The sequence below is a fragment of the Medicago truncatula genome, chromosome 3 (genome assembly GCF_003473485.1).
Source record: "Medicago truncatula cultivar Jemalong A17 chromosome 3, MtrunA17r5.0-ANR, whole genome shotgun sequence".
NCBI lineage: Eukaryota > Viridiplantae > Streptophyta > Magnoliopsida > Fabales > Fabaceae > Medicago > Medicago truncatula.
Genome location: NC_053044.1, coordinates 7,705,346 through 7,726,910, shown reverse-complemented (window position 1 = coordinate 7,726,910; position 21,565 = coordinate 7,705,346). Strand labels below are relative to the sequence as shown.

At 33.3% G+C, this 21,565-nt stretch overlaps 3 protein-coding genes across 7 annotated transcripts; all 3 read right to left on the bottom strand.

Annotated features, from left to right (window-relative positions):
- Positions 1-86: 86 nt before the first annotated feature.
- On the bottom strand, positions 87-12,855 carry LOC25488661 (heparanase-like protein 2). 4 transcript variants are annotated; one of them, XM_024779912.2, is made up of 10 exons: positions 12,733-12,855; positions 4,054-4,321; positions 3,914-3,950; positions 3,544-3,727; positions 3,040-3,194; positions 2,469-2,702; positions 2,199-2,388; positions 1,959-2,084; positions 1,701-1,803; positions 87-790 (listed from the first exon to the last, which is right to left on the bottom strand). In XM_024779912.2, exons 2-10 carry the CDS (start codon positions 4,261-4,263, stop codon positions 467-469), a joined length of 1,563 nt encoding a protein of 520 aa, XP_024635680.2. In that variant the 5' UTR covers positions 4,264-4,321; positions 12,733-12,855; the 3' UTR covers positions 87-466. The 4 variants fall into 4 exon arrangements, with proteins under 4 accessions (XP_024635680.2, XP_024635679.2, XP_013459050.2 ...); XM_024779911.2 differs by lacking the exon at positions 12,733-12,855 and adding an exon at positions 5,505-5,658; XM_013603596.3 differs by lacking the exon at positions 12,733-12,855 and adding an exon at positions 5,484-5,641.
- On the bottom strand, positions 6,896-12,845 carry LOC25488660 (heparanase-like protein 2). Its single transcript, XM_039832171.1, has 10 exons — positions 12,712-12,845; positions 11,347-11,618; positions 11,185-11,221; positions 10,741-10,924; positions 9,921-10,075; positions 9,390-9,623; positions 8,962-9,151; positions 8,721-8,846; positions 8,476-8,578; positions 6,896-7,419 (listed from the first exon to the last, which is right to left on the bottom strand). Exons 2-10 carry the CDS (start codon positions 11,551-11,553, stop codon positions 7,105-7,107), a joined length of 1,551 nt encoding a protein of 516 aa, XP_039688105.1. The 5' UTR covers positions 11,554-11,618; positions 12,712-12,845; the 3' UTR covers positions 6,896-7,104.
- A 1,790-nt stretch (positions 12,856-14,645) lies between the features above and the next one.
- LOC120579640 (heparanase-like protein 1) lies at positions 14,646-20,754 on the bottom strand. 2 transcript variants are annotated; one of them, XM_039832168.1, is made up of 10 exons: positions 20,460-20,754; positions 19,101-19,365; positions 18,933-18,969; positions 18,447-18,636; positions 17,835-17,983; positions 17,243-17,476; positions 16,435-16,624; positions 16,200-16,325; positions 15,960-16,062; positions 14,646-15,250 (listed from the first exon to the last, which is right to left on the bottom strand). In XM_039832168.1, the coding sequence occupies exons 2-10, from the start codon at positions 19,308-19,310 to the stop codon at positions 14,852-14,854; spliced, it is 1,638 nt and encodes a 545-aa protein (XP_039688102.1). In that variant the 5' UTR covers positions 19,311-19,365; positions 20,460-20,754; the 3' UTR covers positions 14,646-14,851. The 2 variants fall into 2 exon arrangements, with proteins under 2 accessions (XP_039688102.1, XP_039688103.1); XM_039832169.1 differs by lacking the exon at positions 20,460-20,754 and adding an exon at positions 20,272-20,292.
- Between the last annotated feature and the right edge of the window lie 811 nt (positions 20,755-21,565).

The following is a 21,565-nucleotide window of genomic DNA, read 5'->3' as shown; positions in this document are numbered from 1 at the left end:
CATCAAAGGCACATATGTTTTTCACATGTGAAACTTGATGGCAAAGGAAATGAATACTTTTGCATTGAACTTGAAGTGAAACAGAATAAAATGTAAACCAACAAATATATTCATAAGTTGATAAAATTTTATGCTTCTTCAAAATTAAAATTATTGTAATGGCCGTATATAACTTGCTCACTATTTTTTCTGAAGAAGCCAAACTAGCCTGCCAGAATTGACATTGGGAGAATCGAATATGAGATCTTGAGATGAGCACACTTCAAGGTCCCAACACTACACCACCAAGCCAACCCTAGCCTACTGAAATTGGCACTGAGGAGAATCGAACCTGAAACCTTAAGAGGATCACCCTTCAAGGTCCCAAGGCAACACCACCAAGCCAACCCAAGTGGGTTAACTTGCTCACTAGTCACAATTACCAAGAGCTAGTAATTCCATATTTTTAAGGCCTAGTTTACAAGCTTTATAGTTTTGAGTGCCTGGCACAAGCTGGAGCATCAAAGTTTGGGTACACAATAAATGCAATGGACAAAGGATCTATGTATATTGGAGATTTCACATTATTTTGCACTGGATCCATTGCTGGAATATCCCCTTTATTTGTTAACTTAAGTGGAATGCCATTCAGCACCATGGTTTGGCTTCTGAGATTATTATCTTTTGGAGTTAAGTGATACTCTTCCCTGAATTTGGCCACTTCATTTGCTTTAACAGTTACATGGTTTTTCACATTGAGTATGAACTCAGTTTGATTGCTTAAGTTGATCAACAGTAATGTTACACCAGCCTGTAAAATCAAATTGGTAAGAATTTGAGGATTGCTTAAATTAATAGCAAATTAGCCAACAGATGATGGAAATTACTCTGCAGTAAAAAAGAATTACTATGAAATTAAGCATGACACTGAATCAACCTGGATTCAATACTATCATACATTCATTATAAACTGAAATTGCATGTAGTTTCAAAAAACATAAAAGATCTAGAAAGCAAAGATCTTTATTCGATCAGAAGGTAGTGTGGAAATATTTATGTATTTAATGGGAATGGAGATGACATTATTCAGTTTAGCAATTAAAATATGTTAAAAAGCTGAAAGCCGCGTTAATAGCGCAAACTAGATTTGAAGCTCTGAGATCAAAGCTCAGTGTGTATGATCTATCATCTTTTCATGGCTCCGACCCACCTTGAGCTTGTAGGAGAGTATTAGAGTATACTTACTCGGGTTTATAAGTTTACTGTAACTGTATCTAATCTCTATAGTACACAGAACTAGCTGAACAGTTGCTATTATCTTCGTCGGTCGACTTCTATATATAGTTGCGACCAGTAGCTATTTATAGAAGCATGAAGCATGGTTTTAGGGAAAAATACAGCAATGAATAATGGATCCACTAGTTATTCATGGACTATTGTTGTCTCTCGGAAACGAGACATTTGACAGAACCTATGTGTCTCAACTATGAAACTATTAAGAATCAGTAGCCCGTAGATAGTTACACAAATTAAGGTACTCAAACTATAATAATCGCCAAAGAATCAATCCACAGTTACACACGCGTGTTAAGTTTTTCGTATGATGTCATATCAACTTTAATTTTTCGTGGGATATTAATCAAATATAAAAACTAAACTCATCACATCTCTCTATAATATAATATCCTTCCTAAGAAGTTGTAATAAATTAGCATACTTACACTGTCTTTTGAACAATGGGAGTAAGTGCGTAAAAATGGCGAAGAAATATTACTCCTAACACCAAGAACCTTCTTTCCCATTAGCCGATACCACAACAGCGCACTGTTTGCAGAACCAGAATCTAGGATTAGATATGTTTAACAATGACATACATTACTACTATAAATCCTTAAGTAACATTCCAGGGAATATAAGTATATCAAATTATCTATTAATCTCTGATTTTTATTTTTCTGTAATATTTAATTTATACTTGCCTGTAGTAGTCAGGATTAGGAGCGAGAGTGGAGGTATTGAGAAGACCATAGTTCCCTCCAATTAATGACTGCCTACAATAAACTTTAGTATTGTAGGTGGATGCCATTCCAAGTTGATCTAAGTACCTACGACGAGTCATTCAAATATTCGGTTCAACACATTCTAAATAAAAAATCAGAATTCTTCTTCTGGCACCTAAAACTTAGAAAGAGGGAAAAAAATGACGGAATCAATATTACCAAAAGCTATTCACAAATGTGTTAGATACATCACGACTGCCACTCCTAGATATCCCGCCAGATTCTCCTACCCATGCAGAAGCCCAAGGACCATGTTTTTGAATGGTTTCTGAAAGATTTCTGAAGGTTGTTTCCACTTCGCTCAAGTGATCAGGATCTAAAATTCTCTCTATAAGATGCGTGTCATTAGCTGAAAACGAGAAATTAACTTAGAAATAGGTTATGAATGGTAGACAATACTAGAAAGAATTATGTGAGTGATAAGCAAACCTCGGCCTATGTTATATAAATGATGAGTCAGAACATTGATTACGCCTGGACCAGAAAGCTGAAGAAGCTTATTGTACCATTCCTTATCATAACTTCCATCAGGTGCTACAAGTAAGGGTTTGAACCTCGAGTTCTTGTATAACTCATCTAGAATTCGTTTAAGGTTTATCACGTCTTTCCCATACTGTGCAACGCCAACTGATGCACCAACGCCTGTACCACTCAACTCATTACCTACATAAGCATATGCAATAAGTCCACATCTGATAACAACAAAGAAGACTAAAGTGGGATGAAGATCAAATGGCTTAGACCAGTGTTGCTCCGCCATACGCTAACAAAATGTTGTCAATAACAGTTACAGCGGGACTTCAACATTGTTGCGTAGAATTTAAATAATCACTATTTTCTATGATCCACGATTGACAACACTTGTTTAGACCTTTTGGACCACGAACCCTTAGGCTTTGACAACTATAGATCAGTCCATTAACACTCCGCCAATTGGGCATATGCTAAAACAAACTAATGCGTTAACAAAAATAACAAACTACTTTGTCTATTGTCGTACCAAATTCCCATGCATCAATCTTGTATCCCTTTGAAACAGTGTACTTTATAAAATCATAAGCATTTGTAGGGTCCCAGGCTCCTTCCCAAACATTACTAGTGTTACTAATCTTGTGCCTCCCACTGAGCGCATTCAACCCAAACATCACAATGGCCCTGCATGTGTCAAACTTCAATTAAGTTACAATTCTACCAGACGTAATCATAATTCTACCAGACACATATATCCAAGTTCTTTGTTTTGGTACATATTTACACAAAATGGGGTCGATCACATCCTGATATCTCAGACACTCTTTGTAAGCTAACAAAAACTGTTGCAATAGTACAGGATAGAAGACAATATATTGAATCGCTCCAAATAACAAAATAAATAAATCACCTAAAGTCTTCAATTATAAGGAAGAAAGCACTAAATTGAAACTATCCTTTTTATTTGGTTTAAAAGAAGAGAAAGTGAAGGTGGCGGTGACGATAATAACAAATATAATGTATAGATTCTCACCCTGTCTTGTTGAAAAAATGATTCAGCTCATCCCACCTTTGCATGTGTAAAGATCCCTCTGAAAATCCTAAAAATCCACCTTTCACCTTTTGAAATGGATGACCAGGAGACTTCAAGTTTCCTACGTTATACACCACCTGGTCTTGCAGAGAACCTCCAAGTCTTATCCTCAAAGGTTTGAGGGCTATCCGAAAATGATATGAAAAGAATAACATTATGCTTAATACATTTAAACTTCATGCAGCCACATTAATAATGCCATCAACAATAATAACGTCATCAACAATGTTATCCGATTTTTAAAAACATCGATCATAATACTAACAAATTATCTAAATCATATACATTTAAGTAATTTAGACATACAAACCTTGGATTGCTTTGGCAAGGAGAGGATGAGATAAGTCCTGAACAATGATTAAAACAGGTTAGCTTGCTTTCCAAGGAAACATAAAATTTTAAAAGCATTGATTTCATTTTCTATACAGGTGAAAATCTAAAAATACACACCAAATTGACAATAGATGAATGTCCCCAAGAACAAACGCCGAAGTTGCATAATTCAGGAGGCCACCAATCAATCGTTGCGCAAATGAAGTTATCACCTATTTCAGCTTTTGCTTGAGCTCCATTTACTAGTATCAAACCATGTTCAACATCTTTACTTAGAGTAACTTGAAGAGAGGCCAAAAAGATGAACAATGCAAGGGAGAGTCTCATGATGACTGAATCAATTGCAGCAGCATCCAAGTCCAACACAGTAACTAATCCAAATTAACTGCAGTAATAGATAAAAGTTGATTTATAGAAAGATGTGACGAAACTATAGAGTAGAATTAAAACTTTCTTTTATCCAACATTTTTTTCTACAATTTCTTTTATTTAACAGTTAAAAAATAGAAAATTAGGTTTTACATAAATACCACATAATGATTAGTAACTGAACATCAGACAAATAAAAAGTAAGAGAGTGATTACATATGCCCTTAGGGTACATGTTAGTATACCAAAGATAGAAATTATGTTTTGAAAATGTGTCAGTTTATTTCTTTAAATTATGAAAATTACTTTTTTTCAATAAATACTCACTATTTGTGGAATCCTAAGGGCATATGTTAGCATGACTCAGTATCTGATCAAAGAACCGACTAATCTGAAGGGACCAATCCCATTTCCCACTTGTGGGAGGCCCATTTAAAGTCAGAGTCAGAGCAAAGCTCTATATGGACTTGCCTACCGAAATTGGCACCAGATTTTTGTGAAATGGAAAGCATGTTAATTCATCACTTATAAAAGAAAAAAATTCACTACTTATAAAAGAAAAAAATATTGAAAATTATAATATTCCAAATTGAAAATTTCATTTTATAAGTTAACACTGATATTCTCATGATCAATACTCATAACCATCCATGGCATAGTAATTTTATTCCTAAATTCAATAAGGGCCACTTCACTTTCTCTCAAATATCAATATGTTTGTCCGTGTGAGTTTAGCTCAGTTGGTTGGAACAATGCATAAAATATGCAAGGTTCAGGGTTCAAACCCCGGTCACTACCAAAAAAATATCAATATGTTTTTGTGAATCATGAAAATAAACTTCAATGTCAGAATCTCAAACAATCACATGCTTATTAAGTTATTAGTAATAAACAAATCAAAACCAGACAATAATGTGAGCACAAAACTTGTAAGAAACATTAACCAATCATAATTATATTATTTTAATCTTGAAGACACAGCAACAAGATATAACAATAAACAAAACATAGAATAATAGGTTGAATTCAAACTTAGTCAAAAAAACATAACTCATTCTTATCATTAAAAAAACAATACAAAACAGCTTCCAATAGACTTGTAAATATTATATATAAGAAAAAGAGCATCCAGACAAGATATGAAAGAATAAGAAAAAGGGTGACAGAAAGTAACAAACTTTGATGGAGAAGACAAGAACCTAATAAATGGGTTGTTGGGATGCTACATTGGCATTGAAGAGCATGTTGTGTTGGCTATATAATGGTTGGATAACTGTGGCTGAGAGAGTATGCTGTCAATAATGACACAAATTGGAAATTGAAAGGCCACAAATGTCTCTGACTTAATGACTGTCCTTTTCTTTGTAGAGGAAGTGTCAAATCTTGTCAGATTTACACATACAATTCAAATCAAAATGAAAGTGTCCAACTGAATGAATTATTTTGGTTAGGGGTGTTCACACTACATATTGGATTAAAGAAAAAAAAAAAAAAAACAATCATTTGATTCAAAGATGAAATTACATGGATATCAATTTGAATAATTAATTAAAATATTGATCTGACTCAAGTTAATGCGGTTTATTTTGAATGTTTTTTAGGTTTAAACTTCCACTAGTTGCGATTTTGTCCCCTATTAAAAACAACATTATAACTCCTAACTTTTCCCCCTCTTGCAAGTTTTAACATTGACTTGGTCAATGCCTACGTGACTTCTCACTTAAATGAATTGTATACCTCGTAGGTAATTTCTGAATGTAAAATTCACACACACTTTTGGATTGGCAGGTGAGATTGGAAAAGAAGAAAAAAAAACCAATTTCTTCAACTTATTCTCCAAGAAAGCAATCTTTTGCTTAAGAAAATCGTTCTTCCCCCTTTTAAAATTACTCATTCCCTTGATTCAGCGTGAGTCTTTGAAAATCGGTTGAACCGGCTTAAAAGATGATTGAACCTATCTTAAAATTGTGGGCATGAGTAAACTCGCTGAAAGCTGAATTAAGGGAATGAGCAAAAACAAAAGGGAGAAGGGCAATTCTCTTTGAAAACACACACAAAGCCAACCCAGTAAATCATCCATTTTCAACACACAAACCCAAAAAAATCTTCTCTGCAACATCCACATTATCAAACAAATCTGAGAAAGAGACCTTGTAGCGATTGACAAGATTCTTCCACTTGCATTTACATTGTTCTGGACTCTCTCATCTTGGAACTCGCCACTTTCCAAAGTGACTTGTTCCTCTTTGAAGCAGTAAAATTCCTCGCCACAATTTGATCTTAGAAAGCTTTGAAAATCTTTGAACATGTCAGGAGTAGTTTATTGCAAATATATACATAAATATTATGTTATAAGATAAATTCAAGTAAGATGTAAGATTTTGAAACTTTCTTTTCTAACAAGGTATCTTGTGGAAATTGGCAACAAGATTTAAGATTTTAAATTTTGGTCATGACACGCTAACAGATCTCTAACATCCTAATATTGTGAATGCAATTGTTGTAAAGAATTTAATATAAAATCTTGCTTAATAAACCCATTATTGTGGATATGATTTATAAGTTGATACATTTTTATGCTTCTTCAAAATTAAAATTATTGTAAAGGTTGTATATAACTTGCATAATGAAATTGGCACCGAAGAGAATCGAATCTGAAACCTTGAGAGGATCACACTCCAAAGTCCCAAGGTAACACCACTGAGCCAACGCAAGTGGGTTAACTTGTTCACTACTTAGAATTACAAAGAGCTTGTAGTTCCTTATTTTTAAGGCCTAGTTTACAAGGCTATATAGTTTTCAGTGCCTGGCACAAGCTGGAGCATCAAAGTTTAGGTACACAATAAATGCAATGGACAAAGGAGCTATGTGTATTGAAGATTTCACATTATTGTGCACTGGATCCATTGTTGGAATATCCCCTTTATTTGTTAACTTGAGTGGAATGCCATTCAGCACCATGGTTTGGCTTCTGAGGTTATTATCTTTTGGAGTCAAGTGATACTCTTCCCTGAATTTGGCCACTTCATTTGTTTTAACAGTTACATGGTTTTTCACATTGAGTATGAACTGAGTTTGATTGCTTAAGTTGATCAACAATAATGTTACACCAGCCTGTAAAATCAAATTGGTAACAATTAGTAGGAAATTAAGCATGACACTGAATCAACCGGGATTCAATATTATCATACATTCATTATCAACTGAAATTGCATATAGTTTCGAAAAACATAAAGATCTAGAAAGCAAAGATCTTTATTGGATAGAAGGTAGTGTGGAAATATTTATATATTTAATGGGAATGGAGATGACCTTATTCAGTTTAGCAATTAAAATATGTTAGAAAGATGAAAGTAGCATTAATTGTAGTTTTCCGCTAGCCGCTTTAATAGCGGAAACTTTGGGTTGCCTATGTTGTAGTCTGCAGCACCTTCATTCTGTTGGGAATGACGGTTTGTGTTTAGTCCCACGTTGTCTAAAGATATGACATATGTAGTTCTCATATCCTAACCACTGTGTATGATCTATCATCTTTTCATGGCTCCGACCCACCTTGAGGTTTCAGGAGAGTATTAGAGTCTACTTACTCGGGTTTATAAGTTTATTGTAACTGTATCTGATCACACAGATCTAGCTGAACAGTTGCTATTATCTTCGTCCGTCAACTTCTATAAATAGTTGCGACCTCCCTTGCATCTGAATCAGTTCATTTTTCAACTTTAATAATATCAGTTCCTCTCGAGAATTCTCTGAATTCTAACAGGTCGAAAAAAGATAAACATGGCTGCCAATGTCAGTGCAGATCAGAAACCGAAGCAGAAGCATGGTTTTAGGGGAAAATACAGCAATTAATAACGGATCCACTAGGTATTCATGGACTATTGTCTCTCAGAAACTAGACATTTGACAGAACCTATGTGTCTCAACTACGAAACTATTAAGAATCGGTATCCCATAGTTACACTAATTAAGATACTCGAATTATAATAATCGCCAAAAAGTCAATCCATAGTTACCATATTTACATCATTTCTAGCACACGCGTGTTAAGCTTCATATGATGTCATTATATTTATCATATCATATATAAAAGAATAAAAACTGGACTCATCAGGTTCCTCTATAATATAATATCCTTCCTAAGAGGTTGTAGTAAATTAGCATACTTACCCTTTCTTTTGAACAATGGGTGTAGGTGCGTAAAAATGGCAAAGAAATATCAGTCGAAACACCAAGAACCTTCTTTCCCATCAGCCGATGCCACAATAGTGCGCTGTTTGCAGAAACAGAATCTAGGATTAGATATGTTTAACAATGACATGCATTACCACTATAAATCCTCAAATAAAAGTATATCAAGCTATCTATTAGTCTCTAAAAAAAAAAAAATTCTGTAATATTTAATTTATACGTGCCTGTAGTAGTCAGGATTAGGAGCGAGAGTGGAGGTATTGAGAAGACCATAGTTCCCTCCAATTAATGACTGCCTACAATAAACTTTGGTATTGTAGGTGGATGCCATTCCAAGTTGATCTAAGTACCTACGACGAGTCATTCATATAATTGGTTAAACACATTCTAAGTAAAAAATCAGAATTCTTCTTTTGGCACCTAAAACTTAAAAAGAGGAAAAGAAAATGATGGAATCATTATTACCAAAAGCTATTCACAAATGTGTCAGATACATCACGACCGCCACTCCAAGATATCCCGCCAGATTCTCCTACCCATGCAGAAGCCCAAGGACCATGTTTTTGAATGGTTTCTGAAAGATTTCTGAAAGTTGTTTCCGCTTCGCTCAACTTATCAGGATCTAAAATCCTCTCTAAAAGATGTGTGTCAATAGCTGAAAAAGAGAAATTAACTTAGAAATTGATTATGAATGGTAGACAGTAATATTTTGCATGCAAGTGAACAAAACATATATTCTGATACAATTTCAATATGAGTAAACCACCAATTCCTCAAGTAAAAGAAATTAAAACAGCAATAGAAACAAATGAAGAATATCTACATATCTTAGGATATTAGATATTTAGTGAAATTGACTATACTAGAAAGAATTATGTGAGTGATAAGCAAACCTCGGCCTATGTTATATAAATGATGAGTCAGAACATTGATTACGCCTGGACCAGAAAGCTGAAGAAGCTTATTGTACCATTCCTTATCATAACTTCCATCAGGTGCTACAAGTAAGGGTTTGAACCTCGAGTTCTTGTATAACTCATCTAGAATTCGTTTAAGGTTTATCACGTCTTTCCCATACTGTGCAACGTCAACTGATGCACGAACGCCTGTACCACTCAACTCATTACCTACATAAGCATATGCAATAAGTCCACATCGGATAACAACAGAGAAGACTAAAGTGGGATGAAAATCAATTGGCTTAAACCAGTGTTGTTCCGCCATACACTAACAAAATGTTGTCAATAACAGTTATAACGGCACTATAGCATTGTTGCGTAGTGGAATTTGAATGAATTGATCTTTTCTATGATCTGCGATTGACAACACTTGTTTAGACCTTTTGGACCATGAACCCCTAGGCTTTGACAACTATAGATCAGTCCATTAACGAAAATAACAAACTACTTTGTCTATTGTCGTACCAAATTCCCATGCATCAATCTTGTATCCCTTTGAAACAGTGTACTTTATAAAATCATAAGCATTTGTAGGGTCCCAGGCTCCTTCCCAAACATTATTAGTATTGTTAATCTTGTGCCTCCCAATGAGGGCATTCAAGCCAAACATCACAATGGCCCTGTGATAGGAACTGATATCAAAATATAAACTAATAGTAAGATTACAATATAATCCCAAGAAATTCGAGAGTCTTGGTTCTCTCCCCTCCAAGTATTCGAGAGCTTGGTCTCTCCCTACCAATCCTTTATCCCAATCCCTGAATGCCTTTCTTTTCCTCTGCATCTTATTTATAATACTAACTCTCTCCTGTAGCAGTTACATAGAAGTTTTGTAGACAGCAATTACTGCACATAAGTAACAGTAACTAATTTATAATATTATTAAATAAACTACTATTATTCTATAACTACTGCCCTTAGGAGTCCTATTACTAACACCCTGCAAGTGTCAAACTTCAATTAAGTTACTCCTACCAGACGTAATCATAATTCTACCAGACAGACATCCAAATTCTTTGTTTTGGTACATATTTACACAAAATGGGGTCGATCACATCCTGATATCTCAGACACTCTTTGTAAGCTAACAAAAACTGTTACAATAGTGCAGGATAGAAGACAATACATTGAATCACTTCAAATAACAAAATAAGTAAATCACCTAAAGTCTTCAATTATATGGAAGAAAGCACTAAATTGAAACTATACTTTTTATTAGATTTAAAAGAAGAGAAAGTGAAGGTGGCGGTGAGGATAATAACAAATATAATGAGAAGATCCTCACCCTGTCTTATTGAAAAAATGATTCAGCTCATCCCACCTTTGCATGTGTAAAGATCCCTTTGAAAATCCAAACAAACCATTTTTCATCTTTTGAAATGGATGACCAGTAGACTTCAAGTTTCCTACGTTATACACCACCTGGTCTTGCAGAGAACCTCCAAGTCTTATCCTCAAAGGCTTAAGGGCTATCAGAACATGATATGAAAAGAATAACATTATGCTTAATACATTTAAACTTCATGCAACCACATTAATAATGTCATCAACAATGTTATCCGATTTTTAAAAACATCGGTCATAAAACTAACAAATTATCCGATTTTTAAAAACAAGACCAGAGATCAAACCGCTGAGACCAAAATAATTATCCGATTTATAAAACATCGGTCATAAAACTAACAATTTGTCTAAATCATATACATTTAAGTAATTTAGACATACAAACCTTGGATTGCTTTGGCAAGGAGAGGACGAGATAAGTCCTGAAAAATCAATCCACATTCAATTGAACAATGACTAAAACGGGTTAGCTGCTTTCCAAGGAAACATAAAATTTCAAAAGTATTGATTTTATTCTCTATACAGGTGAAAATCTAAAAATACACACCAAATTTACAATAGACGAATGTCCCCAAGAACAAACGCCGAAGTTGCATTCAGGAGGCCACCAATCAATCGTTGCGCAAATGAAGTTATCACCTGTTTCAGCTTTTGCTTTAGCTCCATTTACTAGTAGCAAACCATGTTCAATATCTTTACTTAGAGTAACTTGAAGAGAGGCCAAAAAGAAAAACAATGCAAGGTAGAGTCTCATGATGACTGAATGAATTGCAGCAGCATCCAAGTCCAACACAGTAGTCAGTAACTAATCCAAATTAACTGCAGTAATAGATAAAAGCTGATTTATAGAAAGATCTTATGAAACTATAGAGTAGAATTCAAACTTTCTTTTATCCAACATTTTTCTTACAGATTCTTTTATTTAACAGTTAAAAAATAGAAAATTAAGTTATACTTTATACCACATAATGATTAATAACTGAACATCAGAAAAATAAAAATATGAGAGTGATTATATATGCCCTAAGGGTACATGTTAGTATACCAAAGATAGAAATTATGTTATGAAAATGTTCGAGTTTATTTCTTAAAATTTTGAAAATTACTTTTTCTCAATAAATACTTACTATTTGTGGAATCCTAAGGACATATGTTAGCATGATCTCTATTATTATTATTATTTTATTTATTTTTTATTTTTTTGAAAACTCGGTATCTAATCAAAGAATCGACTAATCTGAGGGGACCAATCCCACTGCCCACATGTGGGGGGCCCATTTAAAGTCAGAGCTGTATGGACTTGCCGACCGAAATTAGCACCAGATTTTTGTGAAATGGAAAGCATGTTAATTCATCACTTATAAAAGAAAAAAAATTCACTACTTATAAAAGAAAAAAATATTGAAAATTATAGTATTCCAAATTGAAAATTTTATTTTATAAGTTAACACTGATATTCTCATGATCAATACTCATAACCATGACATAGTAATTTTATTCATAAATTCAATAAGGGCCACTTCACTCTCTCTCAAATATCAATATGTTTTTGTGAATCATGAAAATAAACTTCAAGGTCAGAATTTCAAACATGCTCACAATCACATGCTTATTAAATTATTAGTAACAAATAAATCAAAGGCAGTCAATAGTATGAGGACAAAACTTGTAAGAAACATTAACCAATCATAATTATATTATTTTAATCTTGAAGACACAGCAATATATAACTATAAAAAAAACATAGAATAATAGGTTGAATTCAAACTTAGTCAAAGAAACATGACTCACTTTATCATTAAAAAAACAATACAAAAAAGCTTCCAATAGACTTGTAAATATTATATATAACAAAAAGAGCATCCAAACAAGATATGAAAGAATAAGAAAAAGGGTGACAGAAAGTACAAACTTTGATGGAGAAGACAAGAACCTAAAAATGAGTTGTGTGGCAGCTTCGAAAAGTATGTTGTGTTTGCTCAATAATGGTTGGATAACTGTGGCTGAGAGAGTATGTTGTAAATAATGACACAAATTGGAAATTGAAAGGCCACAAATGTCTCTGACTAATGACTGTCTTTTTCTTTGTAGAGAGGAAGTGTCAAATCTATCAGATTTACACATAGAATTCAAATCAAAATGAAAGTGTCTAACTTAATTATTTTAGTTGTGGTGTTCACACCACATACAGGAATAAAAAACAATCACTTGCTTAGAGATGAAATTACATGTGGATTGATTTGGATAATTAATTCAAAAAACTGATCGATTCAAGTTAATGTGGTTAATTTTGAATATTTTTTAAGCGTATTTTTGATCTCTAACTTTTCACTAGTTGCGATTTTGATCCTCTGTTGGAGAAAACATCATTACAGTCCCTAACTTTTTCCTCTTTTGCAAGTTCTGAAAAGATATAAAAGAGATTTACATTGTTCTGGACTCTCTCATCTTGGAACATCCATATTTCTCTCATTGGAGAAAGTATTGTAGTATAACATGCACTCACATTTGACTTGGAATGCATTCAATAGAAAAGCATATTGCACACCGAATAAATATTGTAGCGGTGATGGTTGTCGTCCGCAGTTTGGTGTAGCGCTCTAATAGTGTATTGAGTGGAGCTATGATTGAATTGGATATTTTCGTTAAGCATATTGAACTGATTTGTAGCATATGATGCAAATTAAATCTCTTCCATAGGAATTAAGAAGTTGTTGTCGAAACTTCTGAAATTATCGGGTTTGTGCTTCATCATGAGTATGTCGCCTACGTGCCTCCTCATGTTGGTGCTCCCGCATCTCATCCTGCTGCACTCGCAAGTGCTCCAGCAAAGTGACAACCTATGACATATCACCACTCGAACCTACATCAGATGGCGAACCATAAGCTTATTTGTCTCAATTGTAAGCACCCCCACTTCCATTCATAGTATTTCCCCTATTCGAGTTATTTCCAACATTATTACCCTAAGAAGGATTGGACCAAGGAGCCCAACATTGACTTGAACTTGCCGGTTACGGAGTTTCGTTACCTAGCCAATCATGTCAGTATCTAGCATCTGCCAATCATATAACTCATTTTCTTCCCCATAGTCAGTATCTAGCATCTGCCATAACTTCATCTTGTGCAATATCAGGTTTTACATGCTCACCTTCAATATTCCCATCATGTCATTGAACGTATTGTTGATTGTTTGCATTTCCATCAGGTTGTGCCTCTTTTACAGGCTCAGGATCATCATAATTACTCCTTTCTTGGGCATTATGTACTAAATGTTGTTTCCATCCCATGGTATATTTCATGTATTTCATGGTAGAGTAATTGAAACACTGAGTAAGAGTAGGTGCCTCAAGAAACTCAGCAGGAGCTTTGATCTCAAAATGCTTCAAAATCCTAGATATGATAGAGCAGTAAGAAAAAGATGGATTTATGTTGCGACTCCGGATATGAAGTAATGAGGCCAATTTATTTTGACCTTGTGTCCTAAAACATATATCAAATGGAGTTCAGGATTATCTATCTTAGAATATGCACCATCAAATGTAGTATTCTAAGATTTCTCTTTAACTCTCCTGTTGTGAATTCGGTAGTATCACTGATGTCACAAACCTTTTTTAAGGTATTAATATACTCTTCAGCATTGTAGTTTGGTACCATAACCTCACCAGTAGCCTTGTGATCTGCGGGATTACTCTTGATTTCAAACAACATTGATAATTGATGGCAAAAGGAGAAGATCAATTTCCATCATAGGCATATACTATTTTATTTTTTTTGTTACAACTAAAAAGTAGTACACATTTACATGTGATAATTGATGGCAAAAGGAATCAATACATTTGCATGGAACTTCAAGTGAAACCAGAAATAAAATTCAAACCAACAAATATATTCACAAGTTGATACATTCTTTTGTTCTTCAAAATTAAAATTATTGTAAATGCTATATCACTTGCTCACTACTTACAATTACCAAGAGCTTGCAATTCAATACTTTTAATGCCTAGTTTACAGGACTATATAGAAAGTAGAAACCTTAAACTGTATAGTTTTCAGTATCTAGCACAAGCTGGAGCATCAAAGTTAGGGTACACAATAAATGCAATTGACAAAGGAACTATATATATTGGAGATCTTACATTATTGTGCACTGGATCCATTGTTGGAATATCCCCTTCATTTGTTAGCTTTAGTGGAATGCCATTTAGCACCATGGTTTGGCTTTTGAGGTTATTATCTTTCGGAGTTAAGTGATACTCTTCCCTGAATGTGACCTCTGACCCTTTTGTTCCAATCCAAGAAAATGCTTTCTTGAGATTGTGAAAGAATGAATTTTTTTCTTCATGGATGTTTTTGGCCACTTCATTTGCTTTAACAGTTACAGGGTTTTTCACATTGAGTATGAAGTGAGTTTGATTGCTTAAGTTGATCAACAGTAGTGTTACACCAGCCTGTAGAATGAAATGCGTAATAATTTGAGGAATGCTGAAATTACTAGCAAAAGTCAAAAGATACCGCAAATTTTTGATTCAAGAAAAAGAATTGTGAACAAATTAAGAATGACACTGAATCAACCTGGATTCAATATTTTCAAACATTCAATATCAAATAAAATTGCATTTAGTTGCAAAAAACATAAAGATCTAGAAATCAAAGGTAGTGCGTAAATATTTTAGTATTTAATGGGAATGGAGATGGCTTTGCTTACCATTAAATACTAAAATATTTACGCACTACCTATGATTTCTAGATCTTTATGTTTTTTGCAACTACTTGCAATTTTATTTGGGAATGGAGATGGCTCTCGTTAAACTACATATATCATGCTGAGAGAAAACGAAACTGAGACATTTGACAGAACTTATGCGTCTCAAGTATGAAACTACTAAGAACCAGTCCATAGTTACACTAATTAAGGTAATCAAATTATAATATTCACCAAAATAATCAATCAATATTTACCCTATTTACATTATTTCTTACACACATGTGTTGAGCTTAGTATGATGTCATATCGACTTTAATTTTCCAAGAATTGGGACATCAATCATATATAATTTCAGTCATATTTATCATATATAAAAGAATGAAAACTAAACTCATCCCGTCTCTATAAAATAATATCCATCCAAATGTGTTGTACTAAATGAGCATACTTACTCTGTCTTTTGAACAATGGGCGTAAGTGCGTAAAAATGGCGAGGAAACATCACTCGAAACACCAAGAACCTTCTTTCCCATCAGCCGATGCCACAATAGTGCGCTGTTTGCAGAACCAGAATCTAGGATTAGATATGTTTGACGATGACATGCATAACCACTATAAACCCTCAAATAAAAGTATATCAAATTATCTATTAATCTCTAAAAAAAATCCAGTAATATTTAATTTATACGTGCCTGTAGTAGTCAGGATTAGGAGCGAGCGTGGAGGTATTGAGAAGGCCATAGTTCCCTCCAATTAATGTCTGCCTACAATAAACTTTAGTATTGTAGGTGGATGCTATTCCAAGTTGATCTAAGTACCTATGAATCATTCAAATATTCGGTTAAACACATTCTAAATAAAAATCAAAATTCTTCTTCTGGCACCTAAAACTTAGAAAGAGGAAAAGAAAATGATGGAATCAATTACCAAAAGCTATTCAGAAATGTGTTAGATACACAACGGCCGCCACTGTTATATGCCCCGCCAGCTTCTCCTACCCATGCAGAAGTCCAAGGACCATGTTTTTGAATGGTTTCTGACAGATTGCTGAAAATTGTTTCCACCTTGCTCAAGCGATTAGGATCTAAAATCTTCCCTTCAAGATGTCCATCACTACCTGAAAAGCGAAATTAACTTAGAAATAGATTATGAAAGGCAGACAACAGTATTTCGAATGCAAGTGAAAAAACTATATCATCCTGCATGCGGGCAAGGGGTCCCACCATTACACAGCCTTACCCTATTTTTTAGGCAAGAGGTTGTTTCTAGGACTTGAACCCGTGACCTTTCAGTCATGTGTTGTGACAACAACTTTACCGTTGCGCCAAGGCTACCCTTTACAATTTAAATGAGTAAACCACCAATTTTGTCTTGAATTTACACACTCTCATATTTTGTCCCTCGAGTAAAAGAAATTAAAAAGTAATCGTTAACATTTTTCATATCCGTTTGTCAATATATAAGGCGCACTACTAGGTAGGTATCTATCACTACAAAAAGAAATTCATATAACTGATTTTTATGGGAAAAAGGTATTTTCTTTCCAAAAAATATAATGTAAAGAGAAGAAAACATCTGGACAAACAACGACCTTCTTTACAAAAAAACAGCAACAGTCTACCAATAAAACATGTTTTTATTTCCTCAACTGATTGTACCTGATGCTATTCCACTACTATTAAATATTCAGTAAAAATGACTATACTAGAGAGAATTATGTGAGTGACAAGCAAACCTGGGCCCAAATTATATAGATGATGAGTCAGAACATTGATTATGCCTGAACCAGAAACCTGAAGAAGTTTATCGTACCATTCCTTTTCATAAAATCCACCAGGTGCTACAAGTGAAGGTTTGAACCTGGACTTCTCGTATAACACATCTAGAATTCGTTTAAGTTTTATCAAGTCTTTACCATACTGTGTAACGCCAACTGATGCACCAATGCCTTTACCGCTTAACTCATTACCTACATAATCATATGCAATAAGTCCAAATCGGGTAAAATGTAGTCAAATAACAGAGAAACTAAAGCGGGATAAAATCTAATTGGTTTAGTAGAATTTATAGAAATCGCTGTTGTTCTGCCATATGCTAACAAAATGTAGTCAAATAATAGTCACAGAGGCACTATTGTGTAATGGAATTTGAACGAATCGCTGTTTTATGCGATCCGCGGTTGACAACACTTGTTTAGACCTTTTGGACCATGAACCCTAGGCTTTGACAACTATAGATCAGTCTATTAATAGTCCGCCAATTGGGCATATGCTAAAATAAACTATTAAATTAATGAAAATAAGAAACTACTTTGTCTATTGTCATACCAAGTTCCCATGCATCAATCTTGTATCCCTTTGAAACAGTGTACTTTATAAAATCATAAGCATTTGTAGGGTCCCAGACTCCTTCCCAAACATGATGACTAATCTGGTGCTTCCCACGGAGCGCATTCAAGCCAAATGTCACAATGGCCCTGCAAGTATCAAACTTCAGTTAAGTTACACCTACCACAAGTAATCATCATTCTACCAGACACAGACATCCAAGTACTTTGTTTTGGTACATATTTACACAAAATGGGGTTGAACACATCCTGATATCTCAGATACTCTTTGTAAGCTATCAAAAACTGTTACAATAATGCAGGATAGAAGACAATACATTGAATCACCTAAAGTCTTTAATTATAAGAAAGAAAGGACTAAATTGAAACTATCCTTTTATTTGCATGGTTATTTAGTAATGCAGCCAGAGAGACTACTATACCACCAAGAAAGTGGTGCACATTCCCTTTAGCAGCAAAGCCATTAGAGTGAAAACTATAACTTTGTTATATATATCCTAATTAAATGCCAAATTGCTTTCATTTGGTTTTAAAGAGGAGAAAGTAAGTGTCACGGTGATGATATTAACAAATATGAAGTAAAGATGCTTACCCTGTCTGATTGAAAAATTGATTCAGCTCATCCCATCTTTTCATGTGTAAACATCCCTTTGAAAATCCAAATAACCAACCTTGACCATTCATCTTTTGAAGAGGATGACAAGGAGACTTCAAATTTCCTATGTCATACACGACCTGGTCTTGCAAAGAACCTCCAAGTCTTATCCTCAAAGGCTTGAGGGCTATCAGAAAATCATATGAAAAGAATAACATTATGCTTAATACATTTAAACTTCATTTTGCCACATTAACAAAAACGACAATGTTTTAAAAACTAGAGTGGAGATCAAACCACTGAGACATCCGACTCCGAGTCATGGTTCAATCCATTCAACCACGGTTGAACCGGATGACAAATAAATACTGAAAAGTTAACCAAGCGAATAACTGGCCGGTTTAGTCCGATTTTAAGAACATCAGTTATCAAACTAACTAATTTTCTAAATCATTTACATTTAAGTAATTTAGACATACACACCTTGGATCGCTTTGGCTAGGAAAGGATGAGATAAGTCCTGCAAAATCAATCCACATTCAGTTGAACAATGACTAAAACTGGTTAGTTACTTTTCAAGGAAATATAATAAATTCTCAAGAAGAGCATTGATTTCATTTTCTATACAGATGAAAATCTGAAAATACTCACCAAATTTACAACAGATGAATATCCCCAAGAACAATGGCCGTAGTCGCATTTATCATGAGGCCACCAATCAATAGTGGCACAAATAAAGTTATCACCTGTTTCAGCTTTTGCTTGAGCTCCATTTACTAGTAGCGAACCGTGTTCAATATCTTGACTTAAAGCAACTTGAAGAGAAGCCAAAAATAGAAACAATGCATGGTAGAGTCTCATGATGACTGAATCAATTGCAGCAGCATCCAAGGCCAACACAACTAATCCAAATTAACTGCAGTAATTTAAAGAAAGATCTTATGAAACTATAGAAAATAATTAAAACTTTCTTTTATCTAACAGTTTTTTTTTTCTTGACAGATTCTTTATACAGTTAATAAATACAAAATTATGTTTTACATAAAAACTACATAATGATTAGTAACTGAACACCAAAAAATAAAAAAAATAAAAAAAAAATAAGAGAATGAGTATTATAATAATAATAATAATAATAATAATAATAATAATAATTAATTGATTACTTGATTTTTCCAGAAATGGAAAGTATAGTACTCATTACTTACAAAAAAATAAAAATTCAATATTACTCCAAATTAATAATGTCATAGTAATAATAAAGAGCAACATTAACATTCCATCATGGTGTGTCCTTGTCATAATCAATAATCATCACTATGACTTATATTATTATTATTAGTTAAATTCAAGAACCACGAGATCAAACTCTTATCAATGAGCTAACATATCATGGACCATCGCCATGACTTAGTAATGGTATAAATTCAATCAGATATCCAGGTATCCTACACAACTTAACTGTATCAAAATTCAAAAGTCAAGAACAAAATTAAGGGCTATTTTATTGTCTCTTATATTGGAGAATCATGAAGAAAAAAAAAACTTCAAAATCATAATTTCAAACATGCTCACAATCACATCCTTATTAGTAATATTAAATAAATCCAAATCAGACAAATAATACGAGCACAAAACTTGTAATTGACATTAACCAATTATTAATATTTTAAATCTTGAAGACACAGAAAAAAGATATAATTAATCAAAACATAGAATAATAGGTTGAAGTTGAATTCAAACTCAGTCAAAAAAACCATATTCATTTTCTATCATTAAAAAATATTAAATAATACAAAAACAAGCATCTAAACAAACATACATATAAAAATGCATGTGAAAGAGAGATCAGAAAATGAAAGATCTGAATAAGACATGTAAGAATTCAGCTAAACAACATGATAAGAGAGTGACCCAGAAGAGAAAAATGAAAGAACAATCAAAAGGGTCAAAGAAAGTAACAAACTTTGATGGTAAAACAGTGAAAAATAGTAGAAGGAAGACAAGAACCTTAACAGGAGTTGTTGGGTTGCTTCATTGGCATTGAAGAGTATCTTATGAAAACGGTGGTTTATGTCTGTCTGTCTGTTTAACTACTCTACTAGTACTGTTGGAAAGTGAAAAAGAAAAAGGTATTTTTCTTTTTTTCTTTATAAATTGTTTTCAGTGTTTGTGACTGAAGCTGAGAGTGAGAGTAAAGAATTAAATTAAACAAAATCATGGTTCATTGTATTTGAAAATTGAAAGGCTGGAATATTTTTCTGATCAAGAATAATGGTGTGTTTTCTTGGTATCTATTCTTTCTATTTATAAAAAAATGCTACTTGAGATCTAAATCTAGCTCCTATCAACTATTCTCACCAAATAATATGACATGACATTATTTTAGATATTGCAAAAATCCAATTTCTTATCAATATAAATTACTCCATATTCCCTAAAAAATTAAAAAAATACTCCATATGGCAAGAGATTAGCTTACCGGTTTAGTTTACCAACTTTTTTACATTTTTTTTAAAAAGGTATTTATTTAGAGAATGATATTAATATTTATAAATAATATATTTTTTCTCATTAAAAAAAGTAATATATTTTTTCATGTTGAAAAAAAACATGAGGGAGTAATGTGAACATCTATCTAGACCCTTAAAATATGAAAAGGGGATAGTTTTGAAATTTAGAAGGAAAAAAAAAAAGTACACTAAGGGTTGAGTTTGAAAATTTGAGAAAACATGGTAATGAAAAAAAGTGAGAGGATCTATTTTCCCCTTAAGCAAACTAGTAACAAACCCGTGCTGACGCACGGGTACAATAAATGTTTGTTATTTGTAAAAGATCATTAAATTTTAATAAGAATTTTGATATAATTGAATTTTATGTAAATGTAAAGTAAATGTCAAATTATTTGTGTATTATATGTTTGATGGTAGAATAAAGTAAAATTGAATTGATTAGGTAATTTAAACTTTTTTAAATTAGTAGAAGACACTTAAAATCAATTAAAAATATAGAAAAGACAATTGAGATGCAATGTTAATGTATTGGTACTGAATTAGATGATTATGAATTTTTTTTAGAAAAGTCATCAATTAAAATGTCGAATTATTATTCATTAG

Coding starts and splice junctions, on each gene's coding strand:
- LOC25488661 (XM_024779912.2), bottom strand. CDS start 4,263: ATGAGACTCTCCCTTGCATTGTTCATCTTTTTGGCCTCTCTTCAAGTT. Junction 3,951..4,053: donor ATTCATCTATTGTCAATTTG/GTGTGTATTTTT, acceptor ATCATTGTTCAG/GACTTATCTCATCCTCTCCT. Junction 3,195..3,543: donor CATTTTTTCAACAAGACAGG/GTGAGAATCTAT, acceptor TGACACATGCAG/GGCCATTGTGATGTTTGGGT.
- LOC25488660 (XM_039832171.1), bottom strand. CDS start 11,553: ATGAGACTCTACCTTGCATTGTTTTTCTTTTTGGCCTCTCTTCAAGTT. Junction 8,847..8,961: donor ACATTTGTGAATAGCTTTTG/GTAATAATGATT, acceptor GACTCGTCGTAG/GTACTTAGATCAACTTGGAA. Junction 7,420..8,475: donor CCCATTGTTCAAAAGAAAGG/GTAAGTATGCTA, acceptor TTGATTTTACAG/GCTGGTGTAACATTATTGTT.
- LOC120579640 (XM_039832168.1), bottom strand. CDS start 19,310: ATGAGACTCTACCATGCATTGTTTCTATTTTTGGCTTCTCTTCAAGTT. Junction 17,984..18,446: donor CAATTTTTCAATCAGACAGG/GTAAGCATCTTT, acceptor TGATACTTGCAG/GGCCATTGTGACATTTGGCT. Junction 15,251..15,959: donor CCCATTGTTCAAAAGACAGA/GTAAGTATGCTC, acceptor TTCATTCTACAG/GCTGGTGTAACACTACTGTT.